This window comes from Microtus ochrogaster, chromosome 4 (assembly GCF_000317375.1).
Source record: "Microtus ochrogaster isolate Prairie Vole_2 chromosome 4, MicOch1.0, whole genome shotgun sequence".
Lineage (NCBI taxonomy): Eukaryota > Metazoa > Chordata > Mammalia > Rodentia > Cricetidae > Microtus > Microtus ochrogaster.
In genome coordinates, this window is record NC_022011.1 from 91,988,043 (window position 1) to 92,012,550 (window position 24,508).

General features: G+C 38.4%; 2 protein-coding genes across 4 annotated transcripts in view; both read right to left on the reverse strand.

The window, feature by feature from the left end:
- The window catches only part of Calcrl (calcitonin receptor like receptor), a 78,718-nt gene extending 73,188 nt beyond the window's left edge, over positions 1 to 5,530 (reverse strand). Inside the window, exon 1 of the mRNA XM_026778803.1 lies at positions 5,304 to 5,530. The gene's annotated coding sequence lies outside the window, so the exon portion shown is untranslated. The remainder of the gene's footprint in view (positions 1 to 5,303) is intronic.
- A 6,934-nt stretch (positions 5,531 to 12,464) lies between these two features.
- The window catches only part of Tfpi (tissue factor pathway inhibitor), a 44,226-nt gene continuing 32,182 nt past the window's right edge, over positions 12,465 to 24,508 (reverse strand). For 2 of the 3 annotated variants that reach the window (XM_013355132.2, XM_013355129.1), the window contains exons 7-9: positions 23,573 to 23,665; positions 13,914 to 14,093; positions 12,465 to 13,032 (exon numbers count right to left, since the gene is read on the reverse strand). In XM_013355132.2, coding sequence (XP_013210586.1) covers positions 12,956 to 13,032; positions 13,914 to 14,093; positions 23,573 to 23,665 — 350 coding nt within the window. In that variant the 3' untranslated portion in view covers positions 12,465 to 12,955. Of the gene's footprint in view, positions 13,035 to 13,913; positions 14,094 to 23,572; positions 23,666 to 24,508 lie in introns of all 3 variants that reach the window. The other variant, XM_013355137.1, reaches the window with a different exon arrangement.

The window sequence follows — 24,508 nt, forward strand, 5'->3', positions numbered from 1 at the left end:
TAAAAACCCAAATAACCAAGAAGACTTTCAATCACATAAATTGAGCTTGTTGGGTCATTCTCGATACCCTTTTTGTTTTAAGCGTCTCTGGATGTTATAGTATTTATCACTAAAATTTCCCTAACATCTTGACAGCTATTTGTTTATTTACTTACTTCAGACAGCTTCTCACTCTGCAGCCCATGCTCTCCTAGGGCTTATTAGTAGCCTAAGCCAACCTCTACACAGGGGTAATCCTCCTGCCTCTGCCTTGTAAGGGCTCGGATTACACATACAAGCCCACATGCTACATGGGGACAGAAGGACAATCCTTTGAATACTAAAGTTGTAAGTTGCACTTGCTCGGGCCCCATCACATAAGCAGACTGTGTTTTCATGGTCTAAATGCAGGTTTTAAAAACAAACCTTTGTGCAGATACACATTACAGCTCCAATTGCATTCCAGAAAGATCTGATGGTTTGTGAGACATATTGAGCACCTACTCAGATGCAAACATTCTGCTAAGCGCATCCCATGTATTCCCCCACATCACACTGGACCTTACAAAGCCATGAGTCTCACTCACAGCTTATAGATGATGGAGGAACAAGGGGTGAGCTGGAGGCTAGCACGTGGGTGTTGAAGGGCTGGAGTCTACTAGGCCACGTGTGTGGACATATATCTGAATGTCTAAGGCAAATTATACAAGTTGTTCTCGACTTAGCCAATAAAGCATATCAGAATGTTCTTACAAAGGTCTTTAAAATATAACTTTACTGAAATTAAGTTCCTGAAGGAGCACACATAGGCAGCCTGTTGCATAAAATACTTAAGCCTGCTATTCTAATATTAGGTTTCCATTTACGAAGCAGGTCTCTCTTTGGACTCTCATAATAAAAATAGCTGCAGAATTCTTAATAACAATTTTTACATATGAAATTATTTTTCCACAGCTTTATCATTTCATTAAAAATGCAATGCATTCATTCTTTCCTGACACTCTGACCAAAGTCTCAATTTTCCCTTCTAATTCTACTTAGTAGGCTAGACTGAGTTAGATATACACAAGATAACTGCATAATTATCAGTCTCAGGTTGGTGTTTGGCTGTAAGACAAATTTATACTAGTTCTCATTGTTAAAGCCAGCCTTATGTATTCGAGAGCACGTGAAGGATCTTCCAAGGAACTGGGGTGTAAGGAGAACACTCTTGCAAACCAACCTGCTGCTTATTCTAACTGCACTGAGGTTAAACACAATTAACTCAGGTTAGGCTTGAAGAGAACGATGACAAAGTCTTCACAACAGTGTGTGCTCTACAAAGGCGGTTTCTTCTAATTTAAAAAAAAAAAAAAGGCAAAGTCCTAAGGGGAGCAAGAGTTCTCTTAGAAACAGGTTCCACCCAAAGACAGTAATAAAAGAGAAAATTATAACTCAAATATCATAGGATTATTAGGTAATTGGTTATTTGTTGTCCCATTTCTTTGACTCATGTTGCTTTAGGTGAATTTGATATTTTGTCCTTTTAATTGACTAGAAGGTAGAAAAATGTCACTATTTATTAAAACCACGTATGGATTAAACTCCTTTACTTTTAAAAACCTTAATGCCCTATTTTGACCATATTTGCAATCAGTACATTAATGTGTTCATGTTACATAATATAGTGTTACATAAAGAAGCTAACTGAAGAAAAATAAAGGAATGTGTTCTGTAAAAATAAAATTCATCATGTGATAATAATTCTACCAAACTAAGAGACCCTAATTCAGTTCACAGCCAATGGTAAATTTATTTAATAGTATTAGAGAGTAAAATGATTTTGTTGTTGTTGTTGAGTTTGTGGGGAGTGCTGGTGGTGGTGGTGGTGGTGCTTGGGGGTTTTTTTGTTTTGTTTTGGTTTGGTTTGAGTTTGGTTCTTTGAGACAGGAATTCTCTGTATAGCCTGACTGTCCTGGGACTCTCTATGTAAACCAGGCTGGCCTCAAACTCAGAGATCCACCTGTCTCTGCCTCCCTAGTGCTGAGATTAAAGGAGTGTGCCACCACAGCCTGGCTGGGAATAAAACATTTAATGTGCCTGTAAAAATTAAACTTTTTTCTTTTTTCTAAAATAACTTATTAACTTAAAAACTGAATTAATTTAAAAAGTTTTGAGATTAGTTGTCTTAAACTAATTGACTGACAAATATTATAATACTAATTACACATGAAAAAATAATCACCTGGATTTATTGAGGAATTTCTGCTTTCCAGAGAATTGCAACAGAATATTAAAATGTATTTCTTTTTGTCAAGTGAATATTATAATATGATTATGGCATATAATTCACAAGTTTTTCATTTTTCCTTAAGCATGATAATTTCTTATTTATTCTTCAAATTTTGCAAGTATTCTACCTACTGTTCCACTTAATATGATACAATTCAAAGTTACACACGAATTTAAAAGTAATAAAAACATTGAATTATTTAATGTGTTGTTTCCACTTCTTTCTCTAGTCACCTAAAAATTAAAGTGGGTAAACTTCAGATCCTTAGAGTTTGTGCAGCTGCCATTAGTGAATGCTCGTGGCAGGAAGAGAACTTCCATACAAGCAAAGGGGGCGGGGAAGACTGGCACGCCTGGTTGGGACGCAGGTCTTATTTGGAGTTTTGCAAAGTTTTGTCTCTATGCTGTTGCATTGGGATACTCTTACAAATTAAATGAGATTTTTAAAATAATTTAATATTGTAGTATAGTTCTTTGTAGAAAAAGACTACATTCGAAAATAAATACATGCTTAGAGTTCATCCACAAACTGATCCTCACAGCTGGGCCCAGAGAAATGTTTGTTCTCTCATGGTTTGTGAGCTGGTCACTCATCCTCATTGTGAGTGAACTCTGAATGAGTCAGGAGCTGAGCTGTACCACAACTTAACTTGAGACGTGACCCCTGTCTTCCATTAAGACTGCCATAAGATACGACTTACATGCTTTAGTAGCTTTCCTAAATCCCAAACAAAAACAGGGAATTAGATGCTTGGACTTGATCTGAATTCTGGAAAGGTAACATCATTGTACCTCTAGAAGAAGAATTAGACTCACTAGGTTCACTCAAAGTCACGTATGAAGCATGAAATACTTTTTGCTTAGTGAATACCTATTTCAGTTCGTTAAGGGTAATTGCATTAATTTATCTGCAAAATTTGAAATTAACTCTAAATAAATAGTGGCTATCAAAATGTAAGCCGACTGGTAACACTATTGCTGTTGCTGGACTGGCTGCAAACAGCCATCTAAACATACCGCGCTACAGATAGACCAATCTAGGGGAAACCTAGCTCAGATCACAGGAGACGTGACGTTTCTGAATTCTGTATTTTATTTGGCATGCTTAGGACTTGTCTCAGACTATAGGCACTGATTTCAGGATGCTAAAAGGCATATCTCCTGTAGAGTTAAACTAAGATAAAAAAAAGGCTTCATTTTCAGACATTTGTTTATTTATTTTAAAAGCCACATTTATTCTAGAACAATATGAATTCTTATTTTAATCTCCCGGTTATTAACTCAAGTCATGTCTGTGCCTAAAGACCATCAATATTCACTGTCTGGCATTTTTCTGTTACGGTTTTTGGTAATAAAGATTATTTTAAATAATGCTATTAATACAGGTGAGGATATTTAAGTAAATTATACAAGATGATTGTGTTTGGGAGCATTAATTCAACAAAAATCAGAAGAGTTCATGAAGTTACTAATTTACAATATTTTATTAGTATAATACCTAATTTCAGAAAATAATCCATCTTAGAATAAAGCTTTTCAATTTCTTATGGCATTAGGTTATTTAATGTGTTGATTCTTTCTCTAATTACTTAATGAGCATTTGTAAGATGTCATATCTTAAAAACACCTTACCCATGTCTGCACTGAGAACCCAGTGGTATAATAATAAAATAATAATAATAATAAACCTGAAAACATAAATCAGCTGCAATGTTTTTAAAAATTGCAAGTGTATGAATTAATATTTCCATTACATTGAAAAACATGTATGGACACAGAGCCAAGAATCATTGAGGAGTTACTCAGGATGAATCTGTAAGACACTGTTTGCCAGACCACGAGTGACTGTGGTCAGAAGGGCAGCTAGCATGGAAAGGCATCTCGCAGTGTACAATTTCATTTAAACAAGAAAACATAGAATTCATTAACTATGCTAATAAACACCACTTGAATCCAAATCTGATGTCTGACATCCTCTGGCGATAATTTGCAATGCTTCCATAACAACCACTTGCTAACTGGACACTAGTTTCTGAAGTTCTCAGGACGGTCTGTACTGTGGGAGAGGGGACTACAGATGGTTCATCTCAGCATCGTTCCAGCAATGCTTCTCTGAATACCTAACTGAATTCCTCCGTTTAAGGAGTTAATACACTCGCTTGTCATAGCACCGTGTTTTTCTATCTATAGAGAGCTGCTATCATATTCCTCCCTGAAAGTTTGCAGAAAGGCAGTTGAAGTAACACAGCTCTTGGGCTTCGGAGTTTAAAAACCGTGAAGTAAAGCAGAGACCACTACTTTTTTTTTTTTTTTTTAACAACACTGGGCAGTTTGGGGGTTTTTTTGTTTTGTTTTGTTTAAGTTAGGTAGCTTTTGTTTTTGGTTTTGGTTTTTTTGTTTTTCCTTACCTTACTTGTAAAACATGATCTAAATACAGTGGAAACAGTTCAGGAACACCCCCACCAAGAAAACAAACAAGCAACAGCAAAGAACAAAGCAAAACAAAAGCAAAGGTATTTACACGGATCAGGCAACAAAGAACAATGTGAATCCCCTCCATTCGGGAGTTCTGAGTGTGAACAGAAGTGAAAGGCGAACACAAGTCCTGCTTTGTGTTGTCACACAGGAAGACTCTCGGACCCGGTGAGTCTTCTGCTACCCCTTCCTTAGAATACTGATCTTCATGTGGAAAATTTAAAGACCCTTCCTGAGAGGCAGATGTTTTCCAGCTGTCAGAGCTGAATTTAGCTAATAGCAGAACTAGTTTTAAATGGTATTGTTTCCGGATTCAAAAATTTGTCCAGAAATTTGCCTTTCAGCCCATTCACGTTGTTATTAGTTGGTAATTTTATTTTCTAAACACCGCTGTAAACACTCTTATACACTAGTAATAGATCTGGTATGCACTCTGGAGTAACACTCTTTAGTTTCCCTGTGTAGAATTTAAAAAAAAAAAAAAAAGGCGGTCTCAACATTATTTCAATGCCACTAGAAACATTGCCAAACTACCTGAGAATTTTGCTAAGAATACATATTTTGAGCAATACACTTACCAAGCACAGCTTCTAAGGAAATTCTGTAATAGTCACAGGAGGGATTTGATTTCCTGAGATTCCACAGGAGAGAGTTCCCAGGCGACGAGGTGCGGGAGTCTCAGCCTTGCAATGTGGTCCTGCAGGCGGGCGATCTCCAAGCAGCGGAGCCTGATTAAGGCAGGACTGCGCCGCTGGAGAGAGAGGGCTTGCTCTGAGGAGATGGGGAGTGTTGTCAGATTGTAAGTGATCAGTCACAGAAGGGAAACATCACCGCTTCCTGTTACATCACCCCGCCCCGCCTGCAGTTAGTGTTAGGTTACTTTCTTTCTCAAATAGCTTACCCCAGGAAAGCAGCTACAGCTCGCTTCTCCCTCTGACAAGAGCAAGAAGCAGCCTGAACAGACAGAGATCCTTTGCTGTATGAACACATTGTTACCAGCCAAAGCTGGCTGGCTTTCACCTAGACTGAGTTGTTGGAACTTGCTAACTGTGATTTGAAGGCAGTCTAAGTGTAGGGGTGTGTGTGTTGAATTAGAGTTCCCGGGACAAATGGAGCCAGTGCTGTCACATCTTTCTCTAAAATGCGCATGGAGTTGTGAGCATCAGAATTACTTCAGACTCAATAATTTGGAGCATTGATATGTGATCCAGTTCCACAATCAATTTTGCACAAGGAGATGAAGCAGCTTTGGCCTGCTCTTTCTAAAAACTCCTTTTACTCATTCATGACATAAGTATATGTGTATGTATTATAAAGTCAGTTTGGGTACAGAATGTAAAATCATTGTACATACTTTTAAAATTTGATGTAATTATGTCACTGCACATAACCTAAACATATTTATCTCAAAATAAACTTAAAAAAAAACATTTTGTGGCTATTTTGTGACATGATACACTGAAATAATTTTATATAGTAAAAACGTTAGTTTTTTTCTAAACGTTTTATCTCTAAACATAATTGTATCATAAGTATTTTAAGAAAACATTGAGTATTAGTAGGGAAAAAACTGTAAACCTGAACTATATTGTTAGTTAGTTTTGTCTAATATGATAATATAAATTATGAGATTTGGCAATAATCATAACTCCTGAAACCAGACAATACTAAAAGTCACATGACCTTGGCACCAAATTTCTCACCTGCAAACCGGAAACAAAGGATGAAATAACATCCAGAATTCTTTATATCTTTTAAACTTTGAATCAACGTATTTTATAACATTTAGAAAGTTGTAAGCTACTCTTCTGAGCATGAAAATCTCACAGGACTGAGCTCAAAGGCACAGACTAGTAGTATCAAACTGAGGAGCCCGGAGTCCCTGCAGATTAGTAACGGAAGTGAAGACAGAGGCTACAGAATCTAAGAATAGCATGGAGCTGTGGTCTTTCTAAACTTTTGCAATCTAGATCTGTGGAAGAAATTCATTACAAAATCTTTAATTTTATGTATACATATATAATAGGATATATATATATATATATGTAAGAGACATAATTGACAATCTCAATCAATCACCCATATAGCAAGAGCTATATAAAAAGCTGAAATGACACAAAGTAGCCTTAGGAGAGTAACCCGGTGAGGTACATTGGGAAGTTACTTTGTATAGAATTTTAGTTTTGCTTTCTTTAGGGAACTGTTATATTACATTTTTGTTGTGCTGTTTCCTTCCGCTCTTAAGAAGAAAAATCAACTCTGTGAATCACTGCTGCCTCCTTAAATAATAACCATTAATCAGAAGAACAACAAAGACATTCCTGGGTGCCTAGGCAGAGCTCTGATGTGGAGTCCCAAGCGCACGGGGAACAAGGGGTGAAGAAATAGAGTGGCAGGTCCTCACGCTTGCTGGGGTGATCTTGACAGAACTTCTAGGTAGGGTGTTTACAACGTAAAGCCCAGGGAAAAATGAATACTAGATTTTAACTTACAAATGATCGCAGTCCATGCCCATATATCCCATTCTAGGAATGTTTGGCTGGACAGACTGGCGTGTAGAAAGCTACACACATTTCCGTAAATGCTAAAGCATTAACATCTTTTAATTCACTCATTGGATTTGCTCAAACGAAACAGAGTCTTCATAAGGAAAGGAATTCTTTCTCTGAGATGATGCCTGGAGACTCACAACCCAGTGACCATTCTCCTGTATGACAGGTGTACAAGGAGCTGTTACAAATGGAGAATTTAAGACAACTTGTAGTATTTAGAATAGATTATTGGTTGGGCACACAGGTTTATGGCTGTGGCATAGAGATTTAGGATAAATCTTGTTAGTATCATATATGTGTCTTAGAGTAGTAAACATACATTCCAATAATCAGATGGACACATGCTGTATTAATACATGCTATATTCATAGATGCTATAAAGGCTTCTGGGAGGCTAGCGAATCTGAGATATGCAGGGAAAAGTGAAAAGACGGAGTGAAACCTCTCACATGTCTGCTTTAGCATGACAACAAATGTTTGGATACCTACAGTAAAACGAAATTATACCATTTCCAGAAATCAGTGAGGCAATTCTGAGCCAGCGGGGTATTGCTAATGCAGCCATCCAGTCATACAGACCCCACATGTGTCTCATTTGTGACCTTTCCCAGAACACAGTGAAGCTGTTTATCATTTGATAAGTCGTGATCAAGTTTGTAGTTTCAGATAAGCACTCAAAATGACTCTGCTTTAGGAAATAAAGAACAACTAAGAAGGGTCTTCTATTTTGTCATGTAAAAGACAGTGAAAAGCATTCAAGAAACCACATTCTCGGGGTCTGGAGAGATGGCTCAGAGGCTAAGAACTCTGGCTGCCCTTCCAGAAGTCCTGAGTTCAATCCCAGCAACCACATAGTGGCTCACAACCATCTGTAATGAGATCTGGTGCCCTCTTCTGGCCTGCAGGCAGCATGCAACAGAACGCTGTCTACATAATAATATAGCATAATATAACATTATCTGTCATTCGCAGATGATGCTGCCAGTAGAGCCACATAGTGGCAGGCACCATGCAGAGGGCTTCCAGTCCACTTTTCTGTCTACTGAAGAATGCTACACACATGAAAGGCATTCTGAGGAACGGCCAAGTTTGTCCACTTCAAAATTTTACTGCAGGACTTACGTCTTCCATTTTGGTCCTTTATGGGACTCAGAAGTACCAACGTCTCTAAATAAGGCAAATGGCTCCCCTACAAAACGGCCCTTGCCTCACAAGGCAATTAATCAGGAGGATCTAAAACAAGCTCTTACAGCCACAAGTTAAACCAGTTAGAACGAAAATCGTGAGTGACAAATTTGGGGTTCTGCGGACTTAACTGACTGTTTGAGTTTCTGTTGCTACTGCCTTGAAACGTGGTTCTTTAAGAACAACCGAAACAAAACCCTTTTACATGGAGCATGCTATAGATAGACCATTCCCAAAGAACGTGCAAGGGCGGTCAAAGAAGGCATTTAAAAATAGTTTGTGGCCGGGCGATGGTGGCGCACGCCTTTAATCCCAGCACTCGGGAGGCAGAGGCAGGCGGATCTCTGTGAGTTCGAGACCAGCCTGGTCTACAGAGCTAGTTCCAGGACAGGCTCCAAAGCCACAGAGAAACCCTGTCTCGAAAAATCAAAAAAAAAAAAAAAAATAGTTTGTGGATGCTGTCAGATATTATATTCTAAATTAGCAATGTTTTGTGTTTCTAATCATGCAAAATTCATTATTTATCTTTAAATCATTGATGCAATTAAAACTTTAATTGCTTCATCCCTTAGAAGAATTCACTATTTGAGAAACTCATAAGTTTTACACACTTATATCAAAAGAAAGTTTATTAAGATAAGTTGGCTTCAGCATTTACTACTTTACTTAGCAGCTACTGTTAAGACTTTTTTGAAAGCAAAGGATAATTAATTGCATTTGGTAAAACAGTTTCCACCCAACACCACATCCACAGAGAGTGAGTACGCTATGACCAAAACCAAAGAACCAATTCTTATCATGTTTATACAAATTATGTATTAAAGGTAAGCAATAATGCATTAATAAGGCTTCCTGTGCATAAAATTTTCACAAGTGCAAAAGCTGAATTTAAAGTGAGCAATCCATGCATGTCATCCACATAACGACAGCAATTTCAGGAGCCTGTAGTGTTTCTTACAACATTTCATGACGCATTCCCTAAGAGCGTCCACTTACATCAGCGTCAACCAGATATTTACCTATTCAAAAAGCCTCTTTCTTGATATGCCTTGGAAGATTTGAATGTTCGTGGTTCTTAGTGTCGTCTGATTGGTGGTATTCGTGAGAGTCTACTGGAGGAAGAGTACAGGCGGATGAAGCGTGAGATAAAATAAGTAGAATGGATTTTAGACCTGAAAACTTAGGCATTCCTGGTTTAAGGAAGGTGAAGTGAGCGCCCTGGCTGCAAGCAGTCTTCGGCTGAGTGTTTTATTTCTCAGTTCCGAGGGCAGAACCCCTTTCAGGGTCAGGAGAGCTCCCGTCTGGGTGAGAAATTACATGTGGTCGCTCTTGTTCCATAGCTCTGTCTGAATGGACAAGCAGTAAATGAAAAACAAGAGTTGAAGTATGAGCAGTTCGTTGGAGGCCCAAAATTCTCCTTTCCCAGAAAGGTTTAAAATAATTCATTCTATTTCTGGAGCAGAGTCAGATCACAGTGAAAACGATGCTTTCTCCTCTAATGGTATCAATTTATGCTGGACGTGTTGTGAAATGCTTCACATTTTTGAATACTAATCTTCACTGTGGAAAATGAAAGTTGTATTTAAATTTGTATTTGACATCTTGACCCATAGTTCATTTTTTAAATGGCCGACTTTATATTTTCAAACAAACTAACCATTAAATTCAAAGCTGACAGTTTTAAACTTTTCCTATACTAGAAGACATTATTATTCAACTATTGTCATTAATATAACTTGTGAAAGTTTTTAGCAATTTGTAATTTATTCTATTTTTTTTCAAATTTTCATTCATCAAAATAAATTCCCACAACCGTGTTCTCTAGAATATAAGTATTTACAAGTGTTAAGAGATTTGTAATACACATAATGCAGAAGTTAAAGAGTCACACTTTTAGTAGGAACTCTGGAGACCTGAAAAAAGCAGCCAATGTTTGGTCGGTGAGGAATTGGGGATCTGCAGTCTCATCCTGCCGCCTAGTGTTCTCAGATTATAAAACGGGGCTTCTTGGCAGGAGTAAAAGCTAAATCCTATTTCCTTTTCACTAACGAAACAAATCTAGAAAAGATATGATGTCCTCCCTCCCTCTCTCTCTCTCTCTCTCTCTCTCTCTCTCTCTCTCTCTCTCACACACACACACACACACACACACACACACACATCAATGCTCTGAAATCTATGAATACGTCAGTGAAGATGGACTCCTAAACAGCTGATCAGGAGTGTAAATCCAACTTTCTACCACTCCTAACATGGTAAATGCCTCTCACATTTTGATAAGCAAGCTTAAGTTTGGGAAGTATTTGTTCAAAGCTATCTGGCCAAAATCTTAATCACTAATAGGTTATAAAATGGCTCCAACCAAAATTTGGCTGACCTTTCATAAACGCCATACTTTGTGTATATTCCTATCTTCAAGATCTAGCTCTTCAACCTTTTGATCATCAGAAAGAAGTCTCTGAGTAGTCATCCACTGAGCACCAATCAGTTTACCATATTAAACATTCAGGTAGCAACCAAAATACAAAATTTGCCAATAGGACATTCTCTGCTCTTGAGAGTTTGAAGTGAACATTTTTATTGTTTGAAAGCTTTGAATTTTTTATACATATATACAATTTAAATTGGATCATATCCACCTCACTCCATTCATCCAACTTGAGGCCCCCAACACATCTCGACCCTCATTACTTCCTGGCTCCCCTTTTCCTTCTCTCTCTTTAAATAACTCACTAGGTCTAGTTAGTGCTGCTCATGCATAAGGACATCCTCTGGGCTGTGGGAATTCATCAGTATCTTCACTGTAAAGACAGTGACTTTCTCTCTTCCGCAGCTGTCAGCTCTCAGCAATAACTCAGTTAGAGTAGAGGTTGGGGTCCTTTCCCTCCTCCATGCTGTCACGTGTGACTGGCTTGAGCCCGCACAGGTGACCACAGCTGTTGTGAGCAGAGGACAGCATTTCATGGGGCTTCTCCAGTATCTGACTTACTACATTTTTTTCCACTTCTCTTCATTGATGATGTGATTCGCAAGCTTTTGGCCAACAGGCAGGTGAGATGTTGGGTGTATGGGGAGAGGTTGAATTCCTGAGTTGATATGTATTGTCGACATAGACATGACCAGGTCCAAGACCCCGATGCTTCAGACCCACTGGAAAGACAAAGCAGTTCCCAGGGCAGGCCTAGGGGAATGGCAAAGTTTTCCCCTGGTGTATGAGCGTTTGAGACCAATGTACACAAAAAGTCTGAGGGAATGTTGAAGAACTATTTCAATATCTAGTCATCATCTCCCTAGGGCTTTTTTTGTATGGTCAATAACTGATCATCTTTCAAAGAGCATTATAGTCTCTGTGTTCGAATAAGATAAAGTAAGAACTGCTGGCAGAGAAATCAAAGCCTTCTGAATAACTGACGAATCGTGCAACACTTTCTTCTTTCTTCCGATGTAGGGCGAACCCAGCGTATTAAAATAGTTTGAACTGGAAGGACTTATATAATGTATAGTTATATAATTTTTATTTAAGAATGTTTAGCTTTATGCAATAATTGATGTAATCATTGATGGAAATACAAACATAAAAAGCTTACGTGAGCTTTTTAAAGTTTTTTTTTTTGTGTGTATGTGTAAATGTGTATCTGTGTGTGTGAGACACATCTGTGTGTGATGCCTGTGGAGACCAGAAGACGTCAGAGCACCTGGGGCTGGAGGTGCAGGTGGCTGGTAGCTGCCCCACGTAGGGACATCAGCGCACCTGGGGCTGGAGGAGAACGCTTGGGGCTGTTAGTCATCTCTCCAACAGAAGTGCTGGGAAGTGAGCTCCTGGCTTGTAGGAGAGTGGTACCTACTCCTAGCTACTCATTCATCTTTTCTGCCCTTCCATGGATCCTTGAGGCATTGTGTGCTATCTTCTTTGACAAATAAGAAATCATGATGTGTGTGTGTGCGCTTTAATAACGGAAGGAGATTATCGAGTTCTAAAGAAGAGAGCACGTGCAGAGTGAAGCAGGGACAATGATTTTTTTATTTGGTTTCACAGCTCCGTATCTCAGAAGTTCTTTAGTAAACACCAGTGGGTAACAGTCAGGTTTATTGTTCAGGGTATAGTGTTTTACTTCTTACACTGCTAAAATTGAAATCATGTGGGAAGGCTTAGACTATCAAGGGTACATAATGTTCATGATCATAACAAATGAAAGTATCTCTTCCGGTAGATGGTCGCGATGGAAAACAGAAAACTGGTTCCTGTGCTGAGCAGTAGAAGACCTTGCAATTGAACAGGAAGTGGTTTGAAAGGGAGCGAGATGAAATTCACAGTAGCAGGTTGAAAAGTTGCTGCTTAACGGACACAGTGGCCTGGGAAATTAACTTTTATATATTCATCAAAATTATTGTAGTAGAAGAATAGACATCATAGTACAAATATCTTGTGGAAATATTTGGTATAATTAGAGTAACAATAGTGTGTTTATATCTCAACACTAGTCCATGGCTGCTCACACTACTTTCACCGTAGGCTCCTTTCCTTTTTGGGTGTTAATTTTTCCTCCTTTTGTTACTCTTTTGATGAAACCTGTAATAAGAACAATAAATGATAATAATAGTGAAAAGAGAACACATATGAACTTATCTCAAATTTTTTCAAAGTTTTTCATTTGTCTCCGTATTTTTGCGAAATAATCTAATTCTGAGAAAGTCATTTTGCATGTGAGAGTCACCAAAACTGGGTAAGTATGCTACAATTTGTTTGAAAATACATGCTTATTTTTATTAAAAGGTAGAGATGTGGTAAATATATGGTTATTAGACTAACATGTTATTTTATTTAATTTCTATGTTTTTTATAAATTCTTTGTGTTCTTCGTATTGTATCATTATATTCAAGGGGAAAATAATAAAAATGTTAAAAGTTTGGTGTATTAAAAGAGAGCTTGCAAGAATTTTAACATATTTCTTAAAAAGTAAATTCTTAGCTCTTAAATATTTACGAAAGAAAATCGGGCTGAGAAGTGGCTCCGACATTAAGAGTGTGCCCTGTTCTTGCATGGGACTGGCTTCAATTCCCAATACTACTTTAGACACCCACACCTTTAGTTCTCAGAATCCGACGTTCTATTTAGACTCTGAAAACACCTGCACACACAGTGGCATTCCCATATCCAGATGCACACACACACACATATAAAAATAAAAATCTTTTAAAAATAAAAACTTAAAATTTTCAATCTATTTGAAATTGATAGTTGACCTGTAATACATATGGAGAATAATTATAGCTACCATACCTACTAGGATTATCTAAGTTTAGTTGGTAGGAGAGCAAATATTGGCTAAGAAATTATATTACTCCTTATAAGGAAATATTTGTTATTTTGTAAGGCAACGCATTTCATAATTTCAGCATAATTATCATTCCAAATATTAGCCATTTAATGGGAAGAATGTCTTTCATACCTTTTTTACAGGCCCTCACACATTCTTTCTTGGTAATAAAATTATTGTTATTTCCCCCGCATCCGGTGTACTTAAATTGGCGACATTTCCCAAGGACTGAATTGTAGTAGAATCTCTTCTCACTGGCTTTACACAATCCACTGTCTGCTGGACTAAGACACCATGAAGGGCCGTGATATTCTAGAAATAAACAGATGGATAGAAGAATAGATAAATAAATGAATGGATAAGTGAATAAATAATTGCAAGTTTAACTTTAAATTTAAATCTTAAAATTGAAATTTTAAGAATCAAGAAAATTTGGTAAGCTCTCTGCATCGTGAATCTGGCCCTTCTTATTAAGTATCCCTTGCAGATCAGTTTTAGGGCATGTCTTCTGAATAAAGCAGGATCCGACAAAGATGAAGGCACAGCAAAGCCCAAGAGTTTCAATGACAAAAATATGCTTAAACAAATTGAGATGTCCATAATACCATGGTCTTTCTCCAATGAACAAAACAGAGCGCATTTGAAAAAAATGAAGGCTTACGGTTAGTGTTTATATGAACAAATTACTTATACACAATCAAAACAAGTTCTACTCAACGATTTACCTTCTGAAACCTTAGCTATATATTTATAAATGCATTTAAATTAGTATACATCAAATAACTTTTCCATATTTACATAGTAAAGTAAGTCACTGGTTTGGAGTAGATACTTATCATCTGTCAATAGGACCAGCAAACATTCAAAAAGCAAGAACAGGCAACTAGAGTAAAAATGACAATAAGAGTGATAATAATAACTCTAGTGTGAAAAATAATTGGAGCCTAATAACATTTTTAAAAATTCTTTGGTGATTTCTTTCACGCAGGGCAAGCTGGTACTTCTCAACTGTCCAGCCATGTCTGGCGGTCGTAAGCGAAGGCTGCAAGCGAGGTGTTGGACAGCGATGGGCTGTGGAGGAGAACTTCAGCGGCTTCAGCAGATGGTGGGTGTCATACAGCACATACAGGGGAAGACTTGATCAATGTTTGTGGGCAGAAGATGCGGCTGTGAAGAGTCCAGGGGCCGACAGAGGCAAGCGGGTTGTGCGGAAAGCAAGCAGCAATCTTTTGGCACACAAACCCTGGATGGAAAGTTCAGGGAAAAAGACAGCTGAAATGACGCAACCCATCAGAAACAGCTTCATTCGAGAAACACATTTTTATCATCTCCTGCCTTCTATACATGAGTGGAAATCAGAATGTCTGGACATCACTGGCATACCGAGTAAGAACCTGGGAAATCAGAGAGGCACTGGGGATGATGGAATAATATATAAGGAAGAATTTACAAAGGTAACGTGCAAAATGTAAGATCTACACTCACATAAAGAATATTTGGTTTCATTTAGGTCTTTGGCTAAACATATAAATGCTGCTTTTGAAAAAACCCTTAGCATCTTTAAAGTAGCGTTCATAGTGTCTAGCCTATTATCTGTTATATCTGCATCTTTGAACATGAGTGTGCCCCATGATGAACCTGAGCTAAGATCATGTGCCAGGAATGGGCTGTAAAGTTTCCATCACACGCTAGCTCTTTCTGTTTAAGATGGTAATTTTAAAGGTGGGAGAGACATATTGCGGGGGGGGGTGTCCTCCTATTGTCCAGTAACTCCAGTGGGTTCCCGTGTTGTTTCATTACTCCCAGGTTTAGATGTGAATAGTCAGTAACCTCACCTCCTTTGTCTCCTTAACTTCCAAAGCCACCAACCAGGCTCAGAAACAGTGGCAGACTGGAAGCAATTGAATGAAATTGAGAAACAGGAATTTGCTACTAGTTTTATGGTTTCTCCCAGGAGGCACCACATATTTTTATAACAAATTATATAGAGAGGACATGTAAAGCATAAATTACTTTCACTTTGGTGTGTTCTCTACAAGATACGTCAGTCCACAGTAAGTTGCAATAATGCCTGTTAATGTACCCATATCTATAACTGTACCTTTCTTTACAAATGTTAATGACTGTGTTTTAATAGCGATGCCCACTCTAAGGCCCCTTATGTCAGGACAGAGAGAAATTTTCATTCTCTGAGAGTAACTCCTTTTCCACTTATGGCCTGATAAAAGTTTAGCTTCATAATCAAAATCAAACATATTTCAAGGTGAAGAAAAGCTAATTTGACTGTTGCCCCTAGACTGGAGGTAAGAAGGAAGAATGTTACCATAAGCCAAAAGCCCTGCATCCTAGGTGAAAACTAGAACCAGAACAGGCATTTCTAGAGGAACACAAATCATAGTATATATAACACAGGTATAATGGTATAATGGGCACATGGGCTCTAGCCTCTCTCTGCCTTTGAACATCTAATAATGCAGAAATATTTACTAATGGCCAATGAACTCAGAAACCAGTGGAAACAGGTTTAATGCAGCAGAAGGCAGGGGTCGTACAAAAGCAGGCAGTTAGGAATGCGGGTGCATCAGAAAAAGCATCATTGCCGCTTTAACCATGCAAGACTTCACATTTCTGCTGCCTGTGCACAGTGACGTCTGCATCAGTGTCTAGCACAGCTCTGGGAGCGGAGGTCAGCGTGCAGATGCACACCACACGCCTGTGCTATCACACACTCGCTCCCCTCGAAGGCATCTGCCCAAGAACGAACAGTGGCCGCTATTTACTTATCTCACTTTATTAGGCCTGATACCAGACCCTGTCTAGACAGATCCAATACAATCGACCTTTGACCACAACAGCAAGCATGTTCCTGATCCTAAGAGAATGCTATTTTCAGACAGGAGTTCAATTTGAAATTCATCTTTGTACTATGCATAGTGAAGTATTAAAAAAATCAAAACACTTTTCATTTTGGGAGGTTTTTTTTTTACAAGAACATAAGTTTTCCCAGAACATAAGTTGCAGGCAATATTGAAGTTAACTCATTGTTTTTAAGATTATGTTAATGCTGACTACCATTTGCTTTATCATAAATCACAGGTAAAATAAAGCAGACAGTTTCTGCAGAACGTTTGGAGTCCTTGACTGGCATCTCCATTTCCCAGAAGTGAGAAAATGGAATAGTTTTGTACCTCATGAAAAATAAGTTTGCCTATGCTCAATTAACAAACATATTCTAGACAATAGGTAGGCATTCACTTATTTCAATTCCAGACACTGAGATCTACAATAAAAGAAGATACATTTTGAAGTAGTTGCACAATGTGATTTCTTTTGTCTAGATTATGATTGGAGAAAAAAAATTTACGATAGGATAAAAAGACACTGACCAGGCTGGTTTCCGCTCGTGTTCCAAAGGGACATCAGTAGCAAGATGCGTCCGTGCTGTCTTGATCCCGCCATCAATAGCAAGTCGAGTGGATTTCATCTCAAGGACTTTCTGAAAGGTTTCACAGCATACCCATCTCCCTTGTCTCTCTTATTATTACCAGTGGGACTGCCAAAGTACAAGGTGACGGCACAGGGTTCGTTTCTCAAGGAAAATGTTTTACGTAAATTTACTTTGAAATTCATAGAGCGAATTTTTAACTTAATGCATGGAAAAGTTATTGAAATGTCTTATTCCCACAATACTTTCCTGTGTAGGTTCTCATTGTATTAAGCAAACTAGTATTTATGAACTACTTCATGGCCTATGAACTTGCTTTCTTCTGAGGTTTTGGGGGTGGGGTTTGAATAATAAGTCATTCCTTTTTTTTTGCCTATAAATCATAGTAAAGAAAAACAATTTCATTACAATGTTTATTAAAATTTAAATAATACCAAAACATAAAAAATATTAAACAAAGCATCTGCATAATGCCCTCCCCCAATTAAATTACTACCAATGATTTGGTAAATGTTTTTTTCCAAAACCATTTGTATATACATATATTCATGTTCTACTCGACATATTATTACTATTCTGAGTAACATGTAAATTCATATTTATATTTTATACCATTATATATCCTTTTAAATATATGCATAATAGTTCATCTATTTTACTAAACATCACTTGCATAGAATCTACTATGACTTTCACATGCACTATTTTATGTACTACTAATATGGAAAACCTGACTCTATTATTGTTTACTACTGGTGATAGGATTCCTCATAATTACAATCATGTTAAGATGTTGAAAAATGCATAGCTTAAATTGAGTAAAATATGCTAATTTGTATTACATGCCAAGATTCAAAATTCATGCACACATACATATATAAGTAAAAATAAAAATTACATATATTATTTATCAGGCAAAGTACTAAATTATGTACTAAACACAAACTAAAGTTATGTGATAAGTGATTACATAAATAGCTTTCTGGGGATGTAAGCTAGGAAGTTTGCTAAGCTAAAGTTCTACAGAGAGAAGTTTGTGTTAAGGTTATTATATATTTCTGGACTCCTCCAGCAGATACTTACAATCATTTAGTCATTTACTCCATGATGATATTTTTTACAAGTTAAATAATATTTATTGACAAGTTGACGTGGATGTTTTTTCCTGTATGATATGACTATGGCCAACTTTTGCTGTTGCTCTGCTTTCAGTGTTTAATATTCCTAAATTGTAATGCTCAGGCTACACAATAAAAATAGTTCATTCACTTCCCTCAGCGGGTAAATAAAACGCTGCAGACTGGAACCTGCTCTGGCTGGTGATGGGCAGAGCGGCCACCATCTCCTCTGCCTTGGAGAAAGCACACCGCCCTTCACCACACGGGCAGTCACTGACCCAGCAGAAACAGATACTTCCTTCAGCATTGGAAAACAGGCAAGGGCTGCCGAGCAGTTCCCTTGAGGGTTATTTTTCCTTCCCTGTGTGCACAGGCCACTTAGTAGAGAGTGAAATGTGGAGGTTGTGCAGCCAGGAAACTTGAGACTGAAAGGTCTTAGGAACAGACTGTAAGAGATCTTTCCTGGACAGGAAAGCCTATGCAGATTAAAAAAGAAAGAGAGAAACTAAGTAAGTGTTTGTTTGCTTTCATCCAGAGGTTGGCTAATCCACACTCAGAGTTCATTAAGGTATCTATATTCAAGAACTTTTCTTAGCAATCCAGAAAGCAAAAAGGCTGTATACGATAACAATTATGAAATTTTCAGGAACATATTTTTTTCAATTAAGTATTTTCTTAAGAAATGTATGTTTGGAAAAAAATGTACTTACAATTAGTACCACCATACAAGGGTTAGTATTTTCATCTTAAAATATTTTGCAGAGAGGCTGCAGAGATGGCTCAGCAGTTGAGAGTACCTGCAGCTCTTACAGAGGACCCACTGGGCCATTTATGGGCGCTTCCAAGCCAGGAACTGATACTGGCTGCCTCAGGCAATGCACACACGAGACACAAAGACATGCATGCATGCATCCAAAACTCCCATACACACACACAATAAGAATAAATTTTAAAATATTACATTGAGAACCCTGTATAGGAAAAGATATAGATCATGATTGCTGACCCAAAACGTGTGTCATAGACCTTTGTCTGTGAGGCTGATGGTTTATTATCCTCTGTGTTTTTAATACGCGGGTTAGCTTTAATAGAAGGATGGGATTTTAATACGTGGGTTAGCTTTAATAGAAGGATGGGATTTTTATATGCGGGTTAGCTTTAATAGAAGGATGGGATTTTAGCAATCAGAGAGACAGTAGAATATGGGTGAGAACACACAAATCAGAATATTTCTGGTCTATCTGGAAGAGTCTGGAATAACTAAAGAACAGAACACAACAGGATGGTAGAGAGTAAAACCGGAAAAGCAGATCTAGGATATGCACAGAGAACTACAGGCAACTGAAGAAGTCTGGAAGGGAGAAAGGCAGTCTTCCCCAGGGAGGTCTCGGCAGCAAGCATGTTTACCCTGTGAAACATGTCACCGTATCCATGTTTTAAATTTCAGCCTCTCCTGCCATACCCGGTAAGATCTCATCACTGAAGCCTTCCCCTACCTGCCAGTTACATCTCCAAAGAACAAAAGCACCATCATGTTTTCATTCTTCCGTTTCCAGGTTCTATTACAATTCCCATCAGCCAGGCAGTCGAATTTATAAATTTCACTTAAACTAGAAAACACGCAAATCTGTACCTTGGGTCATAAAGGTGGACAGACAGATATTTAATACCTCCAGTGATCGCAAATCAAATCCAGAGACACAAAAGATGAAATTTTATTTAGTTAAGTATGCTTTGATTTTATAAGTACTGTGTATTAATTCGGATAACTATAATGAGTTAAGATTCTTCAGTTCAAGGTTACAAACTTAGTTGCACTAAAACTATAATAAAAGATTCGCTAGCCAGTATCTTTGAGCTCCTTCTTATATATCTTAGGTGAGTATGGGTCAGTGTTGTCATCACCAAGATAGTCTTAAAAATCAATATTCTTGTTAATGACAACACAGGATGAAGAGTTTTACAAATACTGCAGGATTTTAAATACTTTATGACTTACTGTGTTCCACACGTAGCTGAGAAAGAGCTGGAGGCTTCGAGAAGCTGCCTGCTTTTTTTTTCCAAGGATACAAAACAAGTCGGGAAATTACAGAACTAAAATTAAGCTCAAATTCCACTCCTAAAGTACGTGTCCTTGCCCACCCTGAGACAGCACTCTAAAGCTAAGTAGAAAATACTTCTAGACTTACTGAGCAAATATTTCAGCAATGTGATCAGATAAAGTTGGTGAAGCTTCATTATTTCTAACTGCCAATCAAAGAGACCCAAATGTGTCCGTGCACCATCACGTGTGTGAACTGGTGTTCAGCAAGTCTGAACAGGGAAAGGTGCCCAGCTAAAACAGAAAACCCTAATAAGGCGGCTGGAAACTGGCCCTGGGGCAGCAGTGCTGAGCCAAATAGCTCTCTAGCACCTGAAGGCAGCAGGAATCATTAGGTTGGCGTATTCCACCTGGCCTCTTTCTTGAAATCACAGACCACAGCCAGGCCTTTATGTCTCCGTGATCAGATGCATACCAGTGGCTGAAAACTGGGAGCATGGCCCTGTGGTGTTGCGAAAGGTAGACTTGTGGCTCTTTAATGATGCTTCTTGCTTCATCTCTGCAGAGATGATCCAATCTTGACAGAGAAAGGCCACACTCGGAGAATTAAGATGGAGTAGCACAGATTTTTCTAAACTAATTCTTAATCCTCGTCTATCTTTTGGCTGTCAATACAAAATTTGTATTCCAATATAGATTTTCCTACTGTTTTAAGAACAAGAAATCTTGGCAAATTAGTAGCACTGGTTAGTAGTCTGGTCGGCATTAATATGCAACTAGGTTTTGGGTGTAACCTTACGATTGTCACAAACTTAAATTTCTATGATTTGTTTAGTACAAATGTCATTTAAACTAATTTGGTTGACCCAGTGAAGCTGTCCGTTTCGTTTCTAGTAAGAGTCTCTGTTGACGTTTGAGAAACACCACTCTGGAGGGCTGTGCTGTCTGGGACAGCCGTGGTCTTTGATTAGGCTCAGAACTGTCTGTGAAGAGATCTGCCAGGTAGGCAGGATGACAGCTGCAACTCTGGCAGAGGAAGCGCCACATTCTTGCTCCGTGCCAGCAAGTAGAAGGCCTGGTGTGAGCTCTGCTACCGCTGTCTATTTCTGGAAAGCCAGCTCGCCGGGGTGTCCGCACAAGCCACCAGATTTACTATGCAGGAATACGTAGGATGAGATATACTCTAGGCTTCTCAGTGAGCGTACATTTGAAAGCCACCACACTTGCTTCAAACTGTGTGTGCTTGTTAATGAAATAAAGCTTACAGCACTGTCCACAGAGCTCATGATGTATGCATTCATGGGGTATGCATTTAAATGTGTAATTCTCTAGTTGGTAGGGGGATGTTTTCCCAGAAATTTTACATGACTGCAATATTCCTCTGCGTGTGATCAGTATCTTCTAAGAGAACATAGAAGTGAAAATATTCTATTGCCGATCTCTAACATAAACACGTCAGCGGTGACACTTTGATTATCGAATAGCTTCTCTGTCAACACTATTCCTCTTCCAGAAGGCCAATGACAATGACATATATACATATGTATGTGCATGTATAAATATAATTATATATGTATTTATTTCTTTTCCACCATTTTCTATGTATGTGGAGCTTGACCCCAGGTCATATGCTAGATAGAGTCAGGAGAGAGTTTCATGTGGCCACAGGGTCTTCGTTCTTACATCTAGTCATTCTCCCTTGACTGGAGGCTGGCATGAAGCAGTATAGCCCTGGATCAGTACTTGGGTGCTTGCTTTCTCATTCAGAGATTAAGTGCTGGAGATTGATTAGCAGTAGGCTTTTGAAGTCTACCCAAAGATGAGTTTTTTCAAAATATCATAAAGGTGATGGAGTCCCAAGGCCACTGTTAAGAGATGATGTACAGAGGCAAAGTGGGCTGTGAGAATTTGGAAAATAATTTATTTTTTTCCAAGAACAGCCAAGTCTACCCCCAAAGACCCAGAACCAATATGATTAGTCTTTCCTAGTTAGAAGTTTAAAGCTAGACATAGTAAAAAGACTATGTTGTGAATGCTAATATCAAAACTTTATTAATTATGAGTATAAAAACATCAAGTATACTATCTAAATATTAAGCAAACCCAAAGGTGATGCATAATAGGATATACATAAAATGCTATCTAACCCTAAAACTAAGAAATGTGAGTACGTGAAGGCAGAAGATGTTCAGAAAGACTTGGTAAGTACAATCAGCATTCTTCCAACCACCATTGGTTCCTTCTTTTGTAACTGTGGATCACAAGATTAATAAATACAACAGGTAAGTAGCCTATCATATGCTTACCATTGAGGCAAATGCTGGAACAGAGGCAGGCAATAAATGACCGTACTCAAAACCTTGCGGCACAGTAACTTGAGCAGAGCGTGCGCATCAAGGGATAGACACACTGAATGGATCAGACTGGGTAGACACACTGAATGACACACTGATAGACACACTGAATGGATCAGACTGGGTGGCCAGCGTCAAAGCAGCGGAGGAAGGCTTCTCTCCAGGAGTGAGTCCATAGTCAAGAGGATGAGCAGCCCAATGAATATTGGTTGGGAAAAAATGCATAGACTATTCCGTGGAATGAACATAGATAACTTGTGATTGAGAATAATTGCAACGGGCAGAAAGTCTTGTATTTAAAAGCCAGTTTGTTAAAAATATAGGATAGGCAAAAAGCTAACAGAAAACGCTAACAAATTCAAATGAAGTAATGAGGCCAAATTAAAACAAGCAAAGAATGCATCATATACACATTTTTACATGTTAATACACAGAAGCCCAACTTCAAAGCACATTTTAAAAGAGATTAAGGAAATGATTACCTTTACGAGATTAAGTGCCTTAAATTCACCAAATATCTATCCAAATATCTATATTTTAACATACTCTCAAATAATAAAATCATTATTTTTTAAAAGATAATGCTAACACACATCCACTTCTATTGTTACCATAATATATTCATAAAATAATAATAAAAGCAGGGCAGTGGTGGCACACACCTTTAATCCCAGCACTCAGAAGGCAGAGGGAGGTGAATCTCAGTGAGTTCAAGGCCAGCCTGGTCTACAAAGTGAATTCCAGAATAGTCAGGACTGTTACACAGAGAAACCCTGTCTCGAAAAAGCAAAAATAATAACAATAGTAATGATAATAATAATAAAGATTCTTACCCCAACCGATGGGCGATTTGGTAGATTGGGTAATCAAAGTGTTATTTACAGTATTTCGCTCGGGTACATGGTTGCCCATCGGTAACTCATTCACTGGGAAAAAAACAACACAAGAAATTACAATCTGAAAACAATTTTGTATCTTTATGTACAGGCAAATGCAACTGTTGGCTTAAGAACAGCAGACTTCTATTGCTTAGGGTCTTAGCTGGGATCATCCTTATGGATTTCTGGGAACTTCTCTAGTACCAGAAGGTGCCCAAAATGGCCTTGCCCTGTAGTCAGATTGCTAAATATCTTAAATGTCATCATAGAACCTTCATCCAGCAACTGATGGAAACAGAGGCAGAGACCCGCAGCGGAGCACTGGGCTGAGCTCCCAAAGTCTAGTTGAAGAGTGGGAGGCGTAAGAATATGAGCAAAGAGGTCAAGACCATGATGGGGACACCCACTGAAACAGTTTACCTGAGTTAGTGGGAGCTCACCAACTCCAGCCAGACAGAGAAGGAACCAGAATATGACCAAACTAGTCCCTCTGAATGTGGGTGACCGTTGTATGGCTGGAGCAGACTGTGGGGCCACTGGCAGTGGCACCAGGATTTATCCCTACTGCTTGTACTGGCTTTTTGAGAACCCATTCTCTAGATGGATACCTTGTTCAGCCTGGATATAGTAGGGAGGGCCTTGGACCTTCCCCAAAGCAATGTGCCTTATTCTCTCTGAAGAGTGGATGAGAGGTGAGGAGGGGCAAGTGGAGGGAATGGCAGGAAGGGAGGGAGTGGGAACTGGGATTGGTATATAAAATGAAAAAAGATGTTTTGTTTTCTTTTTTAAAAAAATAAAATAGGGGCTGGAGAGATGGCTCAGAGGTTAAGAGCATTGCCTGCTCTTCCAAAGGTCCTGAGTTCAATTCCCAGCAACCACATGGTGGCTCAC